This window comes from Mus caroli, chromosome 8 (genome assembly GCF_900094665.2).
Source record: "Mus caroli chromosome 8, CAROLI_EIJ_v1.1, whole genome shotgun sequence".
In the NCBI taxonomy this organism is placed as follows: Eukaryota; Metazoa; Chordata; class Mammalia; order Rodentia; family Muridae; genus Mus; species Mus caroli.
Genome location: NC_034577.1, coordinates 68,734,893 through 68,750,335, shown reverse-complemented (window position 1 = coordinate 68,750,335; position 15,443 = coordinate 68,734,893). Strand labels below are relative to the sequence as shown.

The window sequence follows — 15,443 nt, the reverse complement described above, 5'->3', positions numbered from 1 at the left end:
TTAGGAAGATTAGGCAGATCACATTGATCTTCTGTTCAAACAGAAATCAAATGCACAGAACCTTCCGGTGGCACCCGAAGGTTCTGATACTTGCTGTTTAGCAATACCAGCTGATTATTGAGGAAAACCAGGCAACTTTAAAATGTGCATGCCAGTTCTTTGGCTTTATTTTTTGATGAAAATTTATACCATGATAGCATTATTCTGAGCCCTTGCCAGAGTGGAGTTGTCTCAAGACCCTGTGATGGTTTTACACTTTCCTTGGAAGAAAATGACTGTGGCAGTAAACCATATGAGCTGGGGTTCCTGGCAGATGACCACATGGGTTATTGTGGTATCCTGGCATGATGTTCCTTTCCTTCACCATCCGCCCATTTGTCATTTGATACCCTCATTCTAGAAGCCTCCATATTCACGTCTCTAGACAGAGCCATCTGTTAGAGGGTGGCTGGAGTTGTAATCATAATTCCGGTGCTCCCTTTTAAATATTTTTTGACCCAACAATTACAAAGAGGCATTGCGGAATATAAACATACAAGAAATGTGCTAATGTGAAATGCAAACACTAATAAAATGTAAACTCAAAATAGGAAAGCATTCATAGCCAAAGAGAAGAATCTACTAAAATTTGTTCAGTCTTTTAAAACACATCATAAAACAAGAAATGTTTCACTGCAGAATAAGGTTCTGGCTTCTTTTATGATCGAAAGGAAGGGTAATTATGATTGTCAGGAAAACACATTGAGCAGCTGTGTACAGTTAACAAAAGACCCATTCTGTGATGCGCTCGGAAACGGCACTTTAAATATTCACATTTCCTAGAAATGAGCTTCATTCCAACTGGAGCAGATACGAAAGAGATCGCTTTCTATTAATCATGGCATTGGACCAGGCGAGTTTTCGGCGCCAACTGGATCCTCTCTCTCTTGGGACAGTTCCCACATACATGATGTAACAGTTACATATACTGATTTATTATTGATAGACTTGTGTATGTTAAAGCATTGTAATGACTGATTTTTAACTTTTCAAAATTCAATATAATTTAAACTCTTAAAAATGCTCGTTTCAGTAGATTCTTTCACACTTGTACATCTGGCTTAGAGATAATTTTTAAAAACAGCATAACAAATAATTCTGCAGTTTGTTTTATGAGGGCTAATTAATAGGTACTTACTCATTAAAAACTAGGTCTGGTGCAAAATAGAGAAATTGGCTGTTCGTATGTTTGTACGATCTCCAACTCAAGGCAAACGATGATAGACACATCCAAGAATACTGGATGAGGGTAATTTGGTCCTCAAGAGGCAAGTTTTTAAATCCTAGAGAACAGAACAATTAATCACCGAAAGACACTTAGCATGTGAGTACATTCCAGGAAGAAGTCGGCTTTCACTACCTTTCTCTAACAGACTCAAATCAATTCCACAGACATCTATGGGGCTGTGCACCTCGCTCTGCACAGACTTCATTTTAAATTCACACTAAATACTTGGTGCGGAGGGGTTGAGGGAGGGGGGAGCTGCTGGGACAAATGACACTGAAGAGTCCATTGAGGTTCTGCAAGCTGGAAGACATTGCAGTCACCTGCAACACTTGCTTCATCCCACACAATCAACAGCACCGGCTTAAGGGGGGGGGAGGGTTAACTGTCATCATCTGCATGTCTGTAATGCAGGACCACTTTAGTCTTTTTGACTCTGTGGTCCACGTTGCCTGGGATACCAGCTGTTGACAGTGTTCGGCCGCAGGGTGGGCATCCATGGTCGACCCCACTGTGCTTTTCTCATTCCTTATTTCCAGCAGTGTCATGCTATTCTCTGGGATGAAGCCCCCATATTTTTCCTTTAGGCTGCAGGTTGACCACAGGTAACTCATGGGCCAGGGCAATGTGAAAACATTTCTCCATGATGTTTCTGTAGGCTAACAGGATCTCATTAACAAAATCCTGCCTGACAGAAAATAAACACCAGTAGAGAGTTCGAGAGTGCTTTGTGGGAGCTAAGGGCAGGGAAGGATTCTGTTTGCCTGTGACATATGTGCAAGTGTATGCATGTGCATGTACAGGTATAGGTGCCGCCATGTGGGTGCAGTATGGAGAAGTCATATGTGGGCGTGGCTTGTCTATCATTGTCTACTTTATCTTTTGAGGCAGGGTCTTTCTCCGAACGTGGAGCTAGGCTGTCTGGCCAGAATCCAGGGATCCTTCTGTCTCTGTCTCTCTCCAGTGGTGGGGTTACAGGCCTGCCACTTCTCTGAGATGGGGACCATATGTAATGTAATTGTCGGTTCTGAGGATCCAAACTCAGTTTGTGTGAAGGTACTTTCCCCACCATCTCTTGAGTCCCAAGCAGGATTTATTTATTTATTAAGCAGAAGAGTTTATTAGAGTGTCTTATCTAACCCCTGCCAGGCTTCAATTAAACCTAGGTGCTGTCCTGCCAAGAGCCAGCTCAATGTGACTTTACTAACAGAATGTATTTTACCTATTACTACTTGGGGACAAAGTAATCCCTTTCTTTGGCAAACACCATCCGTGTGTCTGCCTTAAGAACAACGGAAGTATAAACCTGCATTCTTGGAAGGAAAGAAATGAACCACCACTTCTGCCACCACTCTGCTGCCATGAGTCTTTGGTACTCATGCCAGGATGCTATGCAAAGTGGACACCGGGGCCCGCCATCAGGCGGAGCCTGAGCAGCCCTCGGTCCTACCTGGAAGTACCTTGGCCCACTTCACGACTTGGATCATCTGCTTGCCCGCCAGGCGGTTGAGCGTGGAGAGCAGGCTCTCGGCGGTGTCTGGCTTGGAATTGTCGTAGCCTGCATACACGATCTCAGGCTCAATGTTCTCCAGGATCATGGACGGGGACGGCGTGAGTGCACGTGTGATCGAGGCGAGCTGCGGGACCAGTGCAGAGTTCACTGATGGCTCCTTGGTAGGAGCAATGTATGTGGTCCCCTCTTCTGGGCTCTGGGGTGGTGGCGGTGGGGGCTGCTGTGGCTGCTCCTCGTGAAGGCCTTTTAACTTCCCCAGCTTCTTTGACTTTCGAGCTGTCAAATGCAAAAATCAGAAAGGATAAGGGCAAACGCACATATCATTTTGAACACATTGCATGGGTACAACTGACTTCCACACGCCACTGAGTTGCAATCAAGGAAGGCTCTCTCCTAAGAAACTCCTGTACAAAAGGATTACTTTCAAAATAGTTTAAGGTAAATGGCCAAGCTCCCAAGTCAGTACTATGTGAAACAGGCTACCCCTGCTTTTTGCTTTTGATATATGGCACAGGTCTCCCCTTCTACCCAAAGAACCCTGCAGACATTTGCAGAATGACTTGAACCTCTTCCTGTTCTCAAAACAGAGAGGAGAGTTCACAGAAAAGGACACTAAATTGTATTGCCGATACAAATGGGGCCCACAACAAAAATAAAAATAGAAGAAATAAATGGAATGCTTAATACCAAGCAGGTTCTAAATGGCTTGCACAAAAAACCCCAATTTAACAATTATTTTGGGAAGTGATTATTATGATTCTCATTTTAGAATAGCACTTCTGAGTTTGTCCAATCACAGGAAATGGTGTTTGGAGGGACAGCAATTGCTTCAAATGCTAACATCTTGGGATCTGGCAGAGGCGAATGCAAAGGTAACTAGGTAGCAAAAGAAAGCTCAGAAGAACCAAGCTGAGCTGATGGCTGTGCTAATTACTAATTTTACAATTATAACACTTTCAATTCATTTAGAACTTCTACATGAACCAGAGATAGCTTCTCCTTAATCAGAACATGCATCCCAGCTTTCCCGGACCCTGAACACAGAACAGGCCTGTGCCACACTAGTAAACATGATGTATGGATAATCATTTACATTTACAGTTATAGCTACTAATATTTATCTTGTTCACCACAGAAAAAATGACAATTCAGCTAAAAGTGAAGCCATCATCCAAGAACAGGCTTATCACATCTGTTACATGGCCTTTAACTGATGAGACTGGGATAACAGAAGACCAAGAGAGCAGGGTCTATGTCGATGTCTGTGGCCCATGTTACCACCAAAGGCTGTAAGACGTTCATAGTCTGGGCTGCTGTCTGTGGCCCTGTTGATGTCTGTGGACTGAGCTAAGTTCACCGTGCCCCTCACCAGCTATGGCATCCAGGTGAGCCGGCTCTGTCCCTCACCTGGACAGTGCAGGAAGCTGGCCCTGGTAGCATGGGGACAGGAGAGCTGGCCTTGATGGCATGCGCCTGGGAGAACTGACCCCCACCCCTTGCCTGGGAAGCATGAGAAAGTTGGCAGGCTGACCAATTCAGCTACCACTCAGGCTCAGATCCAGGCTTTGAGTTGATCCCACCCCAACATCCACCTCATCTATGAACTGCTGGCGTGTGTGAAGGGGATGGCTCTACAGATCCAAACCTGCAGGATCTCCATGACACAGGGCAACAACAGGATATCAGCGAGGAGTCTGGTGAGAATCCAGTATTGATGGTATAACAGAAGCCAGAAGCCTTGAACCAGACCAACAATCCATTGCAATGAGCATTTATAAGCAAAGACGCGTAGACAAAAGCATACACTGTGAGACACACCATGACACGCTGCAGCTTCCACGGTGAGATGTTTTTACATTTTTAATTTTAATTTTTAAAAATGTCTTGTTTTCTTTTGGGAGGAGGTTGCAAGGGCTGAGGGTGGATACGAAGGGACTGGGAGATGAGTGGGACTGGGGTGCACAGTGTTAAAGTCGCAAGTCGTCATTTATTAACAGACTCCGACTGTTGGTAGAGGATCCGAGGCAGGAGATTCTGACTCCGACTTTCAGCACCATTTGAATGAGGACTGGTCTCTTATCCACATGCTGCTGACCCAGTAGTGGAGGTAATCAGGATGCTTCAAGGTGATGTGTGAATGAAAACACACAAGAATGTATCAGAAAAGTGACTGGCCAACCAGATCCATAGAAAAACTGAACAGCTAAATAATCGCAAATGCCAGGTCCTTCAGAGCAGTCACTGGTCCTTTGGGAGATCAGGTTCCTAAGGCTTCTGAGACATAGAAACTTTTCTGAGCTTCAGGTTGCTTACTTGAAACACGGTGGGGAGGGCTCTGTGAGAGGTCCGATTCAAAAGATAAGGGAGAGAACATGTAGTGTGGCCCACATCACGTAGATCTCTGGCTTCCATACATATGTGCACTGATGTGTGCACATACCTGTGCACGTGTGCACAAATATTCTAGACACTGTGTGGTACTACACATCTACAGTCTCAGAATTTCAGAGGTGGTGGCAAGAGAACCAGTTTTAATACAAGGCCAGTCTGGGCATCAGAGTAATTTCAAGGCTAAGCTGGACAGTAGGGAGATACTGTCTCCAACAGTAGAAAACAAAACCAGGAATGAGCTCATTAAGGTTTGCTTGTGGTTCCTAAGATGAGACTCTGATGGATGCTGGGCAGATTCTGACTGACAGAAACAGTGATGGCTGATGCTTTCATGTCTTATTAAAACAATATTTGCTTGAAAATTAAGTGTCAAGTGTACAGTTGTTTAATATCCAGGTCTATTTTGTTGTGTTGATTTCTCCTGTCTGATTTCAGATCAGTGTCATGAGTGAGTATCATAGAATAGTGACTGTCTTCTCCAGTCTGTCACCCGTAGCATGAGTACACAGGTTTCAGCACTGCATCTAGCATTTCACTGAACTTCATGTAGTGCTTTGTAAACACACCAGGATGCTTGGCACTGAGAGATAGTCCATATTTGCCAACAGTTTTAGGCTATTTATGTCCTCGGGGTGTGGATTCTTCAGCCACATGCATGCATGTGTGCAGCATCTCTCTGAAAGCCCAGGGAACGTGGGGAAGATATCTTACATTCTTACGATATCATCCTGTGTACCATGCTGATAACAAGTGAACTCTTGACAAATATTTATTGAATATTCTTGTTTCATTTTAAACATTAATTTCACAGTGTATCAACACATGAAGCCTCAGTTTATGTCTCTGTACAAAATGTAGACAAACTTCTGAGATTTTTAGATAAAATTTTTGAGTCACTAATTATTCCTAAGAAAAATTTCTACTGTGTAATGATCCGTTTGTGAACTTACTACACTTAAAAATCAAAATAATGAGTTACAGTTATTGAGCATCCAGTGTCTGGACACAGTTCAGCAGACTTGTATATTTCCAGAAATCCAGTGTTCACCAGGCCCCACCTGGGACTATTATTATTGCTGACATTTTTTTTTTCAGGTGAAAAAGTTGAGGTGCTGAAGGAGGCTTCCAGAGCTAGCAAAGCACAGAGAGAACATTTGCGTCCAGCCATGACCCCGACTCTCACTTCCGTGCTGCGTGGTCTCTCTTCTAATCCTCCTCTTTATCATCTTATTATCATTTTTAATGCTTTAGGAGGGGCACCAGCTTCAAATCCAAGTAGGTAATTAAGATGTCTGCTAATTACATAGGGACAGCTTTAGCTAAAGAACCTCAGTGAGCATGATTCTCCTATTCAAAGTGAACCTGGCTATTTGCATAGGGTTCCTTCTTAAATTCTGTAGAATTAGCAGTCAGTGGGCTTGGGAACTCAGAGTCACAGGTGGTCAGAGCCACACTCCTCCTGCCAGCAACAGCAACGCACTCATTCTCTCTTTCTCCCTCCCTCCCCCTCCCCCGTGTGTTTCATACACATGGATGTAAATGTCTCTCACCCCCACTCAGGTTCACTTGAAAGAGGAATTTCATTTATCCATATTGGATTTTACAAAATGCAGTGCGTGCTCAGGGGTTGCTCTCCGGTACCAAGGCCTTACTGGTAATATCTTAGCACCTTCTATCTCCTGGCTCAGCTAGCAATCAGAACTCCATAGATTCTTTCCACGAGATCTGGCAATGGGAGGTCCTGCTTCCGTCCTTGACCAATAATCAGAACATCAAACTGGAAGCACCTTTGTGGTACTCCACAAAGACTGGGACTACTTCCCGGTGTGACATGATATCCTCTTTGGTTTATTCAACCTCTGAAGGATACGAGAACCCTGAGTACCCTTCAGACAGAAGCCTAGGTTGCCTCAGTGATGGCTCCTGAGAAGAGAATCCATTCTTTTCTACCATCACCTCCAGTGAGGTGCTGGCATACACAGATTCTCCAAGTACCTTATCACTTCTGCTTTCTTCCGTGATAGAAATTGGGATCTCTTGAAAATTAAGGGCTTGACAGAAGATATTAGAGATGCTGTCTGTATAGGATTATTATTATTATCATCATCATTATTATTATTGCCATTGTTGTTGTTACAATTGGTTCATAGGCCAAGTGTAATTGTATCCCACAGGGCAGTAGCAGTACTTCTACTCCTTGAATATTGATTTCAGCCAAACAAACGTGATTATGCTTTTGGTGCAAGACTTCATTTTCTTTTAGTCACAAGGGGAGGAATGCAAAGTCAGGGAGAATGACGCACTTCTCAGTCACATCATCAAAAGAAGAAATGTCCCCTTTTTACAGATGACAGTAATTGGTTCTACAGCAAAACCATCCTAATGTGTACTAATAAGGCAAAAAAGAATCTGAATGTTCATAAGGGAATGCACACTAATTGGATGGAGGTGAGGGGCTGAGGGTAGGTTGCCTTCGTGAATAAATAATTAGCTTTTCCATGGAAAATGAAGAAGTGGCATTTCTTAATTGTTTATAAATACTCCTGCAATGGTTAAGAATGTTGAAGATGGCATTAAAAAGAATCTGTACGTATTTTCAGATCCTTCTACATAATTAACAAAGTGCTACAAGATATTGATTTTACAGGACACGTGCTATGGCAAAGGCACACTCAACTTCTGACTAATTTGTAAGAAACGCTGAATTAATGCATCTCCCACTACAGTTTCAGGTGTGTAAAGCTACCCATAGATAACATTACTGGCATAATCAATACTATTTTATTGCTATTGTCATATTTACTAATTACTTAGCAAATAACTAATACTTACTCACTGCATAAGAAGTACTATTTTCCAAGCAATCAATTGTTTATGGCAAAATCTTAGCCCTGACAAGAGAGAACTATTTTGAGAAAGCTGAGTTGGAAAATTGATTAAGTTTATACAAACTGCTTGGGTTGAGTTTTGGGTAAAGGTACCAAAACATATTTGAAGAAAAAGACAATGGCAGACAGCTGTTTTATCTCTGCACAGGGTTAACCCTTCCTGTTCCATCTGTTCAATTGTCGCCGAGCCTCCATTGGCTTGTGATTTGGAAGTGGACTAGGCCACATTCCTGCAGGAGATACATTGCTTATCAGTAGAGTAGAGTCCTTCAGAGCAGAAGTCAGAGCAAGTGGCGAGGCTGGAAGGAGCGAAAGGCAGTAAGCACGGGGCTTTAGAGTGCACACAACAAGGTTCTGGATCATTGCTTCCCTCTAGGAGGTGCCTACATGCTATCCCCTGGTCTGGACATTACCATTTTGATGGTATTTTATTTCCTTGCTACACCTTTTTTCTCATTCTTTTTTATTTTTAATATTAGTCAGAATCAGGAATATGCATAAACACAAATACGTGCATGGGGAAGGCTCCATCTTGGACTTGGGGTTTTAAAGGAGAGCTGATGTGTCTTTAGTGCAGCCAGGTTGAGGACTGTACTAGGAAGAGCCATGAAATACAGAGGAATACCCTCCTGTGCTCTCCTGCATGCAATGGGGAGATAGCCAGGACTGTCTTCGGCTGAAACTTTGGCTCTCTTTTTGAACAGGGTGGGGGGAGGGACAGTTTTGACAGCAGGATGGAACCTGCCCTCTAATTCTCAAGTTGCTTATGACACTTTGGACCAATGTCTGTGGAGGGTGTGGTGATTTTCTGGTCCAGGTGACAATTCCTGATAGTCACCTGTGTTGAACAACCTTGGGACACCATCTGAAAAGTCTCCAGGACAACACTGAAAGTCTCCAGGAATCCATGTGTCGGAGAGGAGAGGAGGCAGGGCCGTATCCATGTGCTCTGAGGAGGGCTGAGGAGAAGCCTAGAGGTTTACTTTCATCTGTGTGCCTCCCTGCCACTCCCAATCAGTACTTTGAAAACTTTAAGGGACGTTTTTAACCATGATGACCACCTATTTTCTCTTTTCACTGAGGATTAGGTAAGATCCAAAGGCTTTAAAAGACCAAAGAAGGGATTTAGCCCAGACAACAGAACCTCCTCTGAGCATCCTGGAATGTGTTATGGACAGTCTAGAATTTGCTGCCAGCAAGAACATACAATGTTGCTTTCTAAACACACTGAGGTCCTGGCGGCAGGCGTCCTGTTACTCAAGTGCGGCTCAGCTGTAAGGTAGAAACCAGTGATGGAATGAGTTTTGGAGATTTGGAACCCTGTTGTGGAAGTCAGGAAAACCCTCTGATGTACATTCCAGTCTTACAACGATGTTAAAGGAGCTGGCTGCTGGGTTCAAATTTGTCTGAAACACAGAAATAAGCTGCTTACGATCACGAGTGTGATAAGACATCATCTGAGTGATATCATTTAAAAAGACACCAAAAGGGCAAATAACTGCGACTTTAGAATGCTTGAAAGAATTTTCAGTGTTATGAAGACAAACCCTGACTACTTCCCTCCAACCCCATCTCTTGCCTGACACATTAAAAGAGTGGTCTGCACATTTCAAGGCACAATGCTGTTGACTCATCTTCATAAAATACTGTCTTCCCTTTTCCTAATCCTAACAGTACATGCATGAGTTGGGAGGTGATAAAGAGTAACCGAGGAGCAAGGCAAGTTCGCCTTTAATCTCCACCCAGAACCCAGGAGGTAGGTGCTGTGCTCCCATTGTTTAGAGGGTAAAGTGATTGGTAGAAGGACTGAACACAGCATACTAACATCCTGCTGTATAGATGGAAGGATGTGACTGGTAAAGACCTGGAACTTCCAGACTGCCTCTGCAGCAGACATCTGACCCCAGGGCTCAGAGCTCTGCTGTCTACAAGGTCACAATTGGTTCGCATTAATGACAGATGAATGTGTTAATTAGAAGGCCTGTGGCCACCCCAACCAGTTCAGTGCCTGTTTTCTAATCCCTAGGGAATCGCCCCCCACCCCCCCAACCACACACTGGGGTTGCTGAGATGGGCAATGCTCCTGATTATGTCACCCTCAATGCAATTGGAAGAGAGCTCTACAAAGGTAGGAAGCAAATCTGCTAGTTTAAGGTCTCAAATTCATCAGAGGAGGAATCCACGCTTCGCTAAGAATCAAAGCCCAAAAGCAACACTGCACTACATCACTGGGTTCTTTGAACACACATTTTAAAATCAAATTAACAATAGTATTCAGAAAATATAAACATCGATCTCCACAAATCCTATTCCCAAGGGATCACTATGTAGAGGACATGCTTGCAAAATCTTTTAGTAGTCTTATAATACTAATCTAAGAGGAGAAAAACTATGTGTGGGTGGAATATACCTATAATCTTAACAATTGAGAGACTGATGCAGGAGGATGGCCAGCTTGGGCTACAAAGTGTGTTCAGGGCTAGCTGGGACTACATAGTGAGTTCAAGGCAAACCTTGGCTACAGAGTAAGATTTTCAAAAAGCAGAAGCACAAACAATTATAATAGTAACTTAGAAACACTAGCACCCTACTAGCCATGGCCATTCAGAAAAAGACTCCGTCTTCAAAGGGCAAATTCTTTAGCAGCTGCAGCAGTTGCCTTCTTGGCACACACATGAGCACAGGATTTATTACATGGAGCAGATCTCATTGGTATGCCAGGTAAATAGTCTAATTAAGAATGGTTTATGAAGAAGCAGTACTATTGTGACAAAGTTGCAGAGGTGAACAGGGTATGAGAATGAGGCAGGACGCAGTGACCTGGAAACGACTGCAGTGCTCAGCTTAATGGGCTGTGCCATGGGCTTTGCCCTCACAAGTCCTCAGGATCCCAGGTGAGCTCAGGCTGGGCAGGATGAAGCAGAAGTGAGACGGGACTAGGTAGAAAGTCTAGTATGGCTTTGTCCAAAACTGCTCACACACACGGGCAGCAAACTTGGTGAGACCTACTTTACGTAAATAAAATATGTGACGCATTTGTAGTTCAGTGGCAGAAAGTATGTTTACTATGTAGGAGACCCTGGATTCCAGAAGGTTTCGCTGACAGAGGAGAAAGAGTGCTACACAGCAAGTGGCATGATCTTTATAAAGGGTTCAGTGCAGGTTCCTTAGGTAAGTCACAGGATCATTGCTAACCCAGTGCATGGGCGTTTCTTGCATCTCACTTGCAAATTCTCCTCTCATGTTCTTCTGAGCCCCAACTGCTACTTTACCTCAGTCATCTCCATGTTTCTTGAATAGCATCCAGGGGCTTTAAATCGTGGCACACACCAGAAAATTCTGAGGTGCTCAAGAAAGCTGTCTAACTCCAACCTATTCAGATTTTTGAAAAAAAGACTGCATGGTTTATATGAATAAGAAATGAAAGCTAGGAGCTGGAACGATAGCTCGGTGGCTAAGGGCACTTGCTGCTACTGCAAAGGACTCCCCTGTAGTTCCCAGAATCTGCATTGTAGACTACAACGATCTATAATTCCAGCCACAGTGGACCCGATGCCTTCTTCTGAACGCTATATGTGTATGTATATATACATACATATGGGTAAAGCATACACACACAAAATGAAAATAAATCTTAAAAGGTAAGAGAAATTAAAATTATCAATGGAGGAGAACATACACAAACTGAAAGTTTTATTTCCAATGTTCATTTTCTTGAAAAAAGTTCTTCTTAGTTTGGCCTTATTTCGGTAAAACAATTACTCATAACTTTATCCCTGCAATTCAAATTATTTTTTTTCAAGAACAATTATTTGGAAGCATGTTTTACAGAAAAACAAAACAAAACTAAACAAAAAATCAGCACATGGCTAGAAGTTCCCAGGGTGCCACTCAAGTTAGGGGGAGGATGAAACATATCATCATATTATAAGTAATCTTTTACATTATTTACAGGAAAAGTAAACTGAGCAAGTTTCACTGGATTATTTTGTGATCAAATCAGGCATGACTATTATTGACTAATATTAATAAATACATATAAACAATATTAATAATATTAGCAATATTAACACCACTACTACTACTATTATTATAAAAATAATTTAAACCATTCAAGAGAAATAGGACTGGAAAGGCCAGGTAACCTAACAGAAATTATCAATGAATAAAAAACATCATGACTGGAACTACGTAGAGAATAGAATCTGTTCCTGAGTTGTTGCTCAGCCGAAGAAGCCAGCTAGCATGTGAAAATCTTCTCAGGACACACTAACTCTAGTATGCCAGAGGACCAGGGAGGCACATAGTGAGGAGTTCCCAGGGTGCCACTCACGCTAGGGGGAGGATTAAGCAGGCCCGAGAAAAGGATAAACCAGTGTCAAGGTTTACAGCTTCTAAAATAAGTACGATTCCACATTTCAGTCCTATGACATTATCAGAATAAGTCTAAATTGAGAATTAATAGTAGTCAATGATGCATATAGTTGAAAAAAAAGGTTATTTTTCTAGATTGGGTTCTCTTCAGGATACTGGTAGACTTGGTCTGAACACTCCCAGATTGAGTGGAGCTGGACCAAACTGGCCTGTTTTGAAGCATTGAAATGGCAACCTGCAGTGACTCCTGGGCTCAGGGGTCAGTCCGGCAGATCTGGAGAGGGGAGAGGCGAGCAGCTGGGAGAAGCACCAGGCCCACACAGGCCTGCCCTGCCCAGCTGTTTATAAGGCTCACTTCTATTCTGTCCTTTGGTCTTCTGCCACAGTGTAAATTCCAGAGCACTGGAGACTCTCTCGAAACCAGTTCAAGAACAAAAGCTCCTTTAAGACACTACTCCTTCTGTCTTCATTTCAAAAGTATTCTTCACATTAAAGCCATTTAGCCAAAACAGACAAATAAACAGTAACCTCTTTCCCTTCAACAAAACAAACAAACAAACAAACAAACAAACAAACAAAAACATAGGAAACCCAGAACAACAGAAAAACAAGGTGCGGAGAAAGTTCTTTCAGAGCCAGATACTCAAACACAGGAGATGGTGTCCCAGGCACTGAGGGAGTAGGTGGCTGCGGGAGTGGGTGATTGAAGCTGTGAAGCTGAGCTGCCCAGAGGACTTCCAGAAGGAAAAGTAGGTCTCTCTGAAAGCATTTGTTGGAGGATCTCAGTTCACTTTTGAAACAGTGTAAGCAATTCATTTAAAAACTCTAAAGTCCTTTCAGTAAACAATTAAAGTGATGTTGCATTCACAGTAAGGGAAAACCCAGACTTTGTGTTTTTTTTTTTTTTCCCCAGCAGCTCGCCTCCACCCTTCTTCCCTCATGTTTGCTTCTGTTCCCAAGCAAGGCTTCCCTTCACATCAAAGCCGGCTGGAACTTAGTGATTGCCACACATGTAACTTATCTGAAAATGTATCGGTGGATTCCAGGGCTGCCACTGTCAGTGTCTGAAGAAGGCCTTTCTGGTGTGACAGGATGGACTGTCACCCCACGGTTGGAAGGACCTTGAAGGTTACTAAGTGTCAGGTCTTCATTGATGACTTGGATAAAGAGCAGTTTCATGTTACAGTTTTCAAATGAATTCAGGTTACACTGGGCGAAACACTAGTGTTAATCCTCAATATAATCTTTAACCTCCATATTAAAATGGGGATATTAGAAAAACCTGTAACTTTCTCTTAGAGAATTCCTAGTCTTTAATGTCTGCCTCTTGGACCCACAGTTAGTGTTAGAAATCCCACTAAGCACAATGTCCCTTCACATGGAGATAAAGACCATGTGACCATGCCCATATCAACGATGGACTCTTTCCTCTTCGTCTCTCAGTTCTGACACAAGACTTTGTTTAGGCATTTTGCTGTGTGGAATACGGTCCTCGGTGATTAAGTGCTTGCTGAAAACTATAGGAAAGACAGGGCAGGCAAACAAATGAATCAATGTTTTCCTCTGTGTCTCGAACCAGGTAGATTTCTTCACCTGATCTCTGCAGTCCTGTTCCTAACAAAACTTTTTCAGAGGAACAAAGCAGGGCTGTTTGGTTTCATCTTCAGCCCCAGAGTAGGCTTGTCTCCCTGGAAAACAACTTTCAGCCAAGGCTCAACCCAGCCTTCTGAACAAAAACAGGCCAGTGTCCTCCACAAAGGCAATGGATGGAAAAACCAAGTGCCTGGCAGGGTTGGGGTAAGGGGCTGATTATCCAAACAGAATCCCACACTGTAAGATACAGTTTCTCCAGAATTACAGCAGGAGGATGCTGAAGTTGGAGGCTAATGAGCTCCAGGACTCTTGGACAGATGGTCGTTAGGTCATCAGCATTTCTATGAGACCAAAATGTCCCTTGCGTATGTATATAGGATCCCAGTGCTCTGATAACAAGATACCTATGAACAGGCCTTGATATACCACCCAGTAACTGACACATATCATTCTCTGATTTATATTTCAAGAAGATGTCTAATACCTACAACCAAAATACTATGCATTATAGCCAATACTTGAGTAAGGAAAACAGATGCAATGTTCTCTGTGAGTCAGAGCCAGTCAACTATTAAGACACAAATATTCCATCTTTCCAAGTACCAAACAGCATTTGACAGACGGATCTCATATCCCTACAAATGCCCTCATGGTATTACCTCTGGAAGTTACTAGTTTACATTATTTAAATTACAACTGCTTTGTAGAATAGCCACTCAAATGATTCATTCTCTGTATTATCAGCTATATATAGTTAGCTCACTGGCTCTCTCTCTCTCCCCCACCCCTTCCCTCTCCTTCTCCCTCTCTCTCCCTTCTAGGTTCCTGTGCTTAGAATAAAAACAAAGTTTAATTTTGTATCCACAGGGAGCCACTACAAAAGAATTCTTATGCATACACAGAGGTGACATTAACCAAAGATTGAGAAAATGACAAATTCTGGGAAAACACCATAGGGTACTCTATTTAGGTACTTGGGGCAGGAGGAGATAAACATCACAGTGCTTTCTGTTCTTCATCCACAACTACATTTTAATTTATTTTCTTCCAAGACATGTTGGTTAAGAGCCCTTCTTGGGCTTCATAAAGGCAACAGTGTCTAACCAGAAGCTCCTGGTGACTGATGGAAGAGCCTGGAGACCCTGGAAACAGAGATGACCTCCCAACCTGTCCAACTCTGGCCCCAGGTCATCATTGGGAAGACCCAGGGGTGAATTCTCCATGCAGTCTTGGGCTTCCCAAGGTCCACATATCAGAAGTGGAGTTTGGGGGCTTCCCATTCTTAAATCTGCACTTGGCCATTTACTGTTTTCTTACAAGTGAAACTGAGAACTACCAAACTAGACAGGTTGAAAAAAAACAGAGGGAACGAGAGAGAGAGAGAGGGAGGGGAGAGAGAGAGAGAGAGAGAGAGAGAGAG

General features: G+C 43.0%; 1 protein-coding gene across 4 annotated transcripts in view; it reads right to left on the bottom strand.

The window, feature by feature from the left end:
• Nucleotides 1-15,443, bottom strand: part of Nr3c2 (nuclear receptor subfamily 3 group C member 2) — a 342,250-nt gene that overhangs the window by 57,788 nt on the left and 269,019 nt on the right. For all 4 annotated transcript variants that reach the window (XM_029480834.1, XM_029480832.1, XM_029480833.1 and 1 more), the window contains exons 5-6: nucleotides 2,715-3,053; nucleotides 1,178-1,322 (exon numbers count right to left, since the gene is read on the bottom strand). In XM_029480834.1, coding sequence (XP_029336694.1) covers nucleotides 1,178-1,322; nucleotides 2,715-3,053 — 484 coding nt within the window. The remainder of the gene's footprint in view (nucleotides 1-1,177; nucleotides 1,323-2,714; nucleotides 3,054-15,443) is intronic.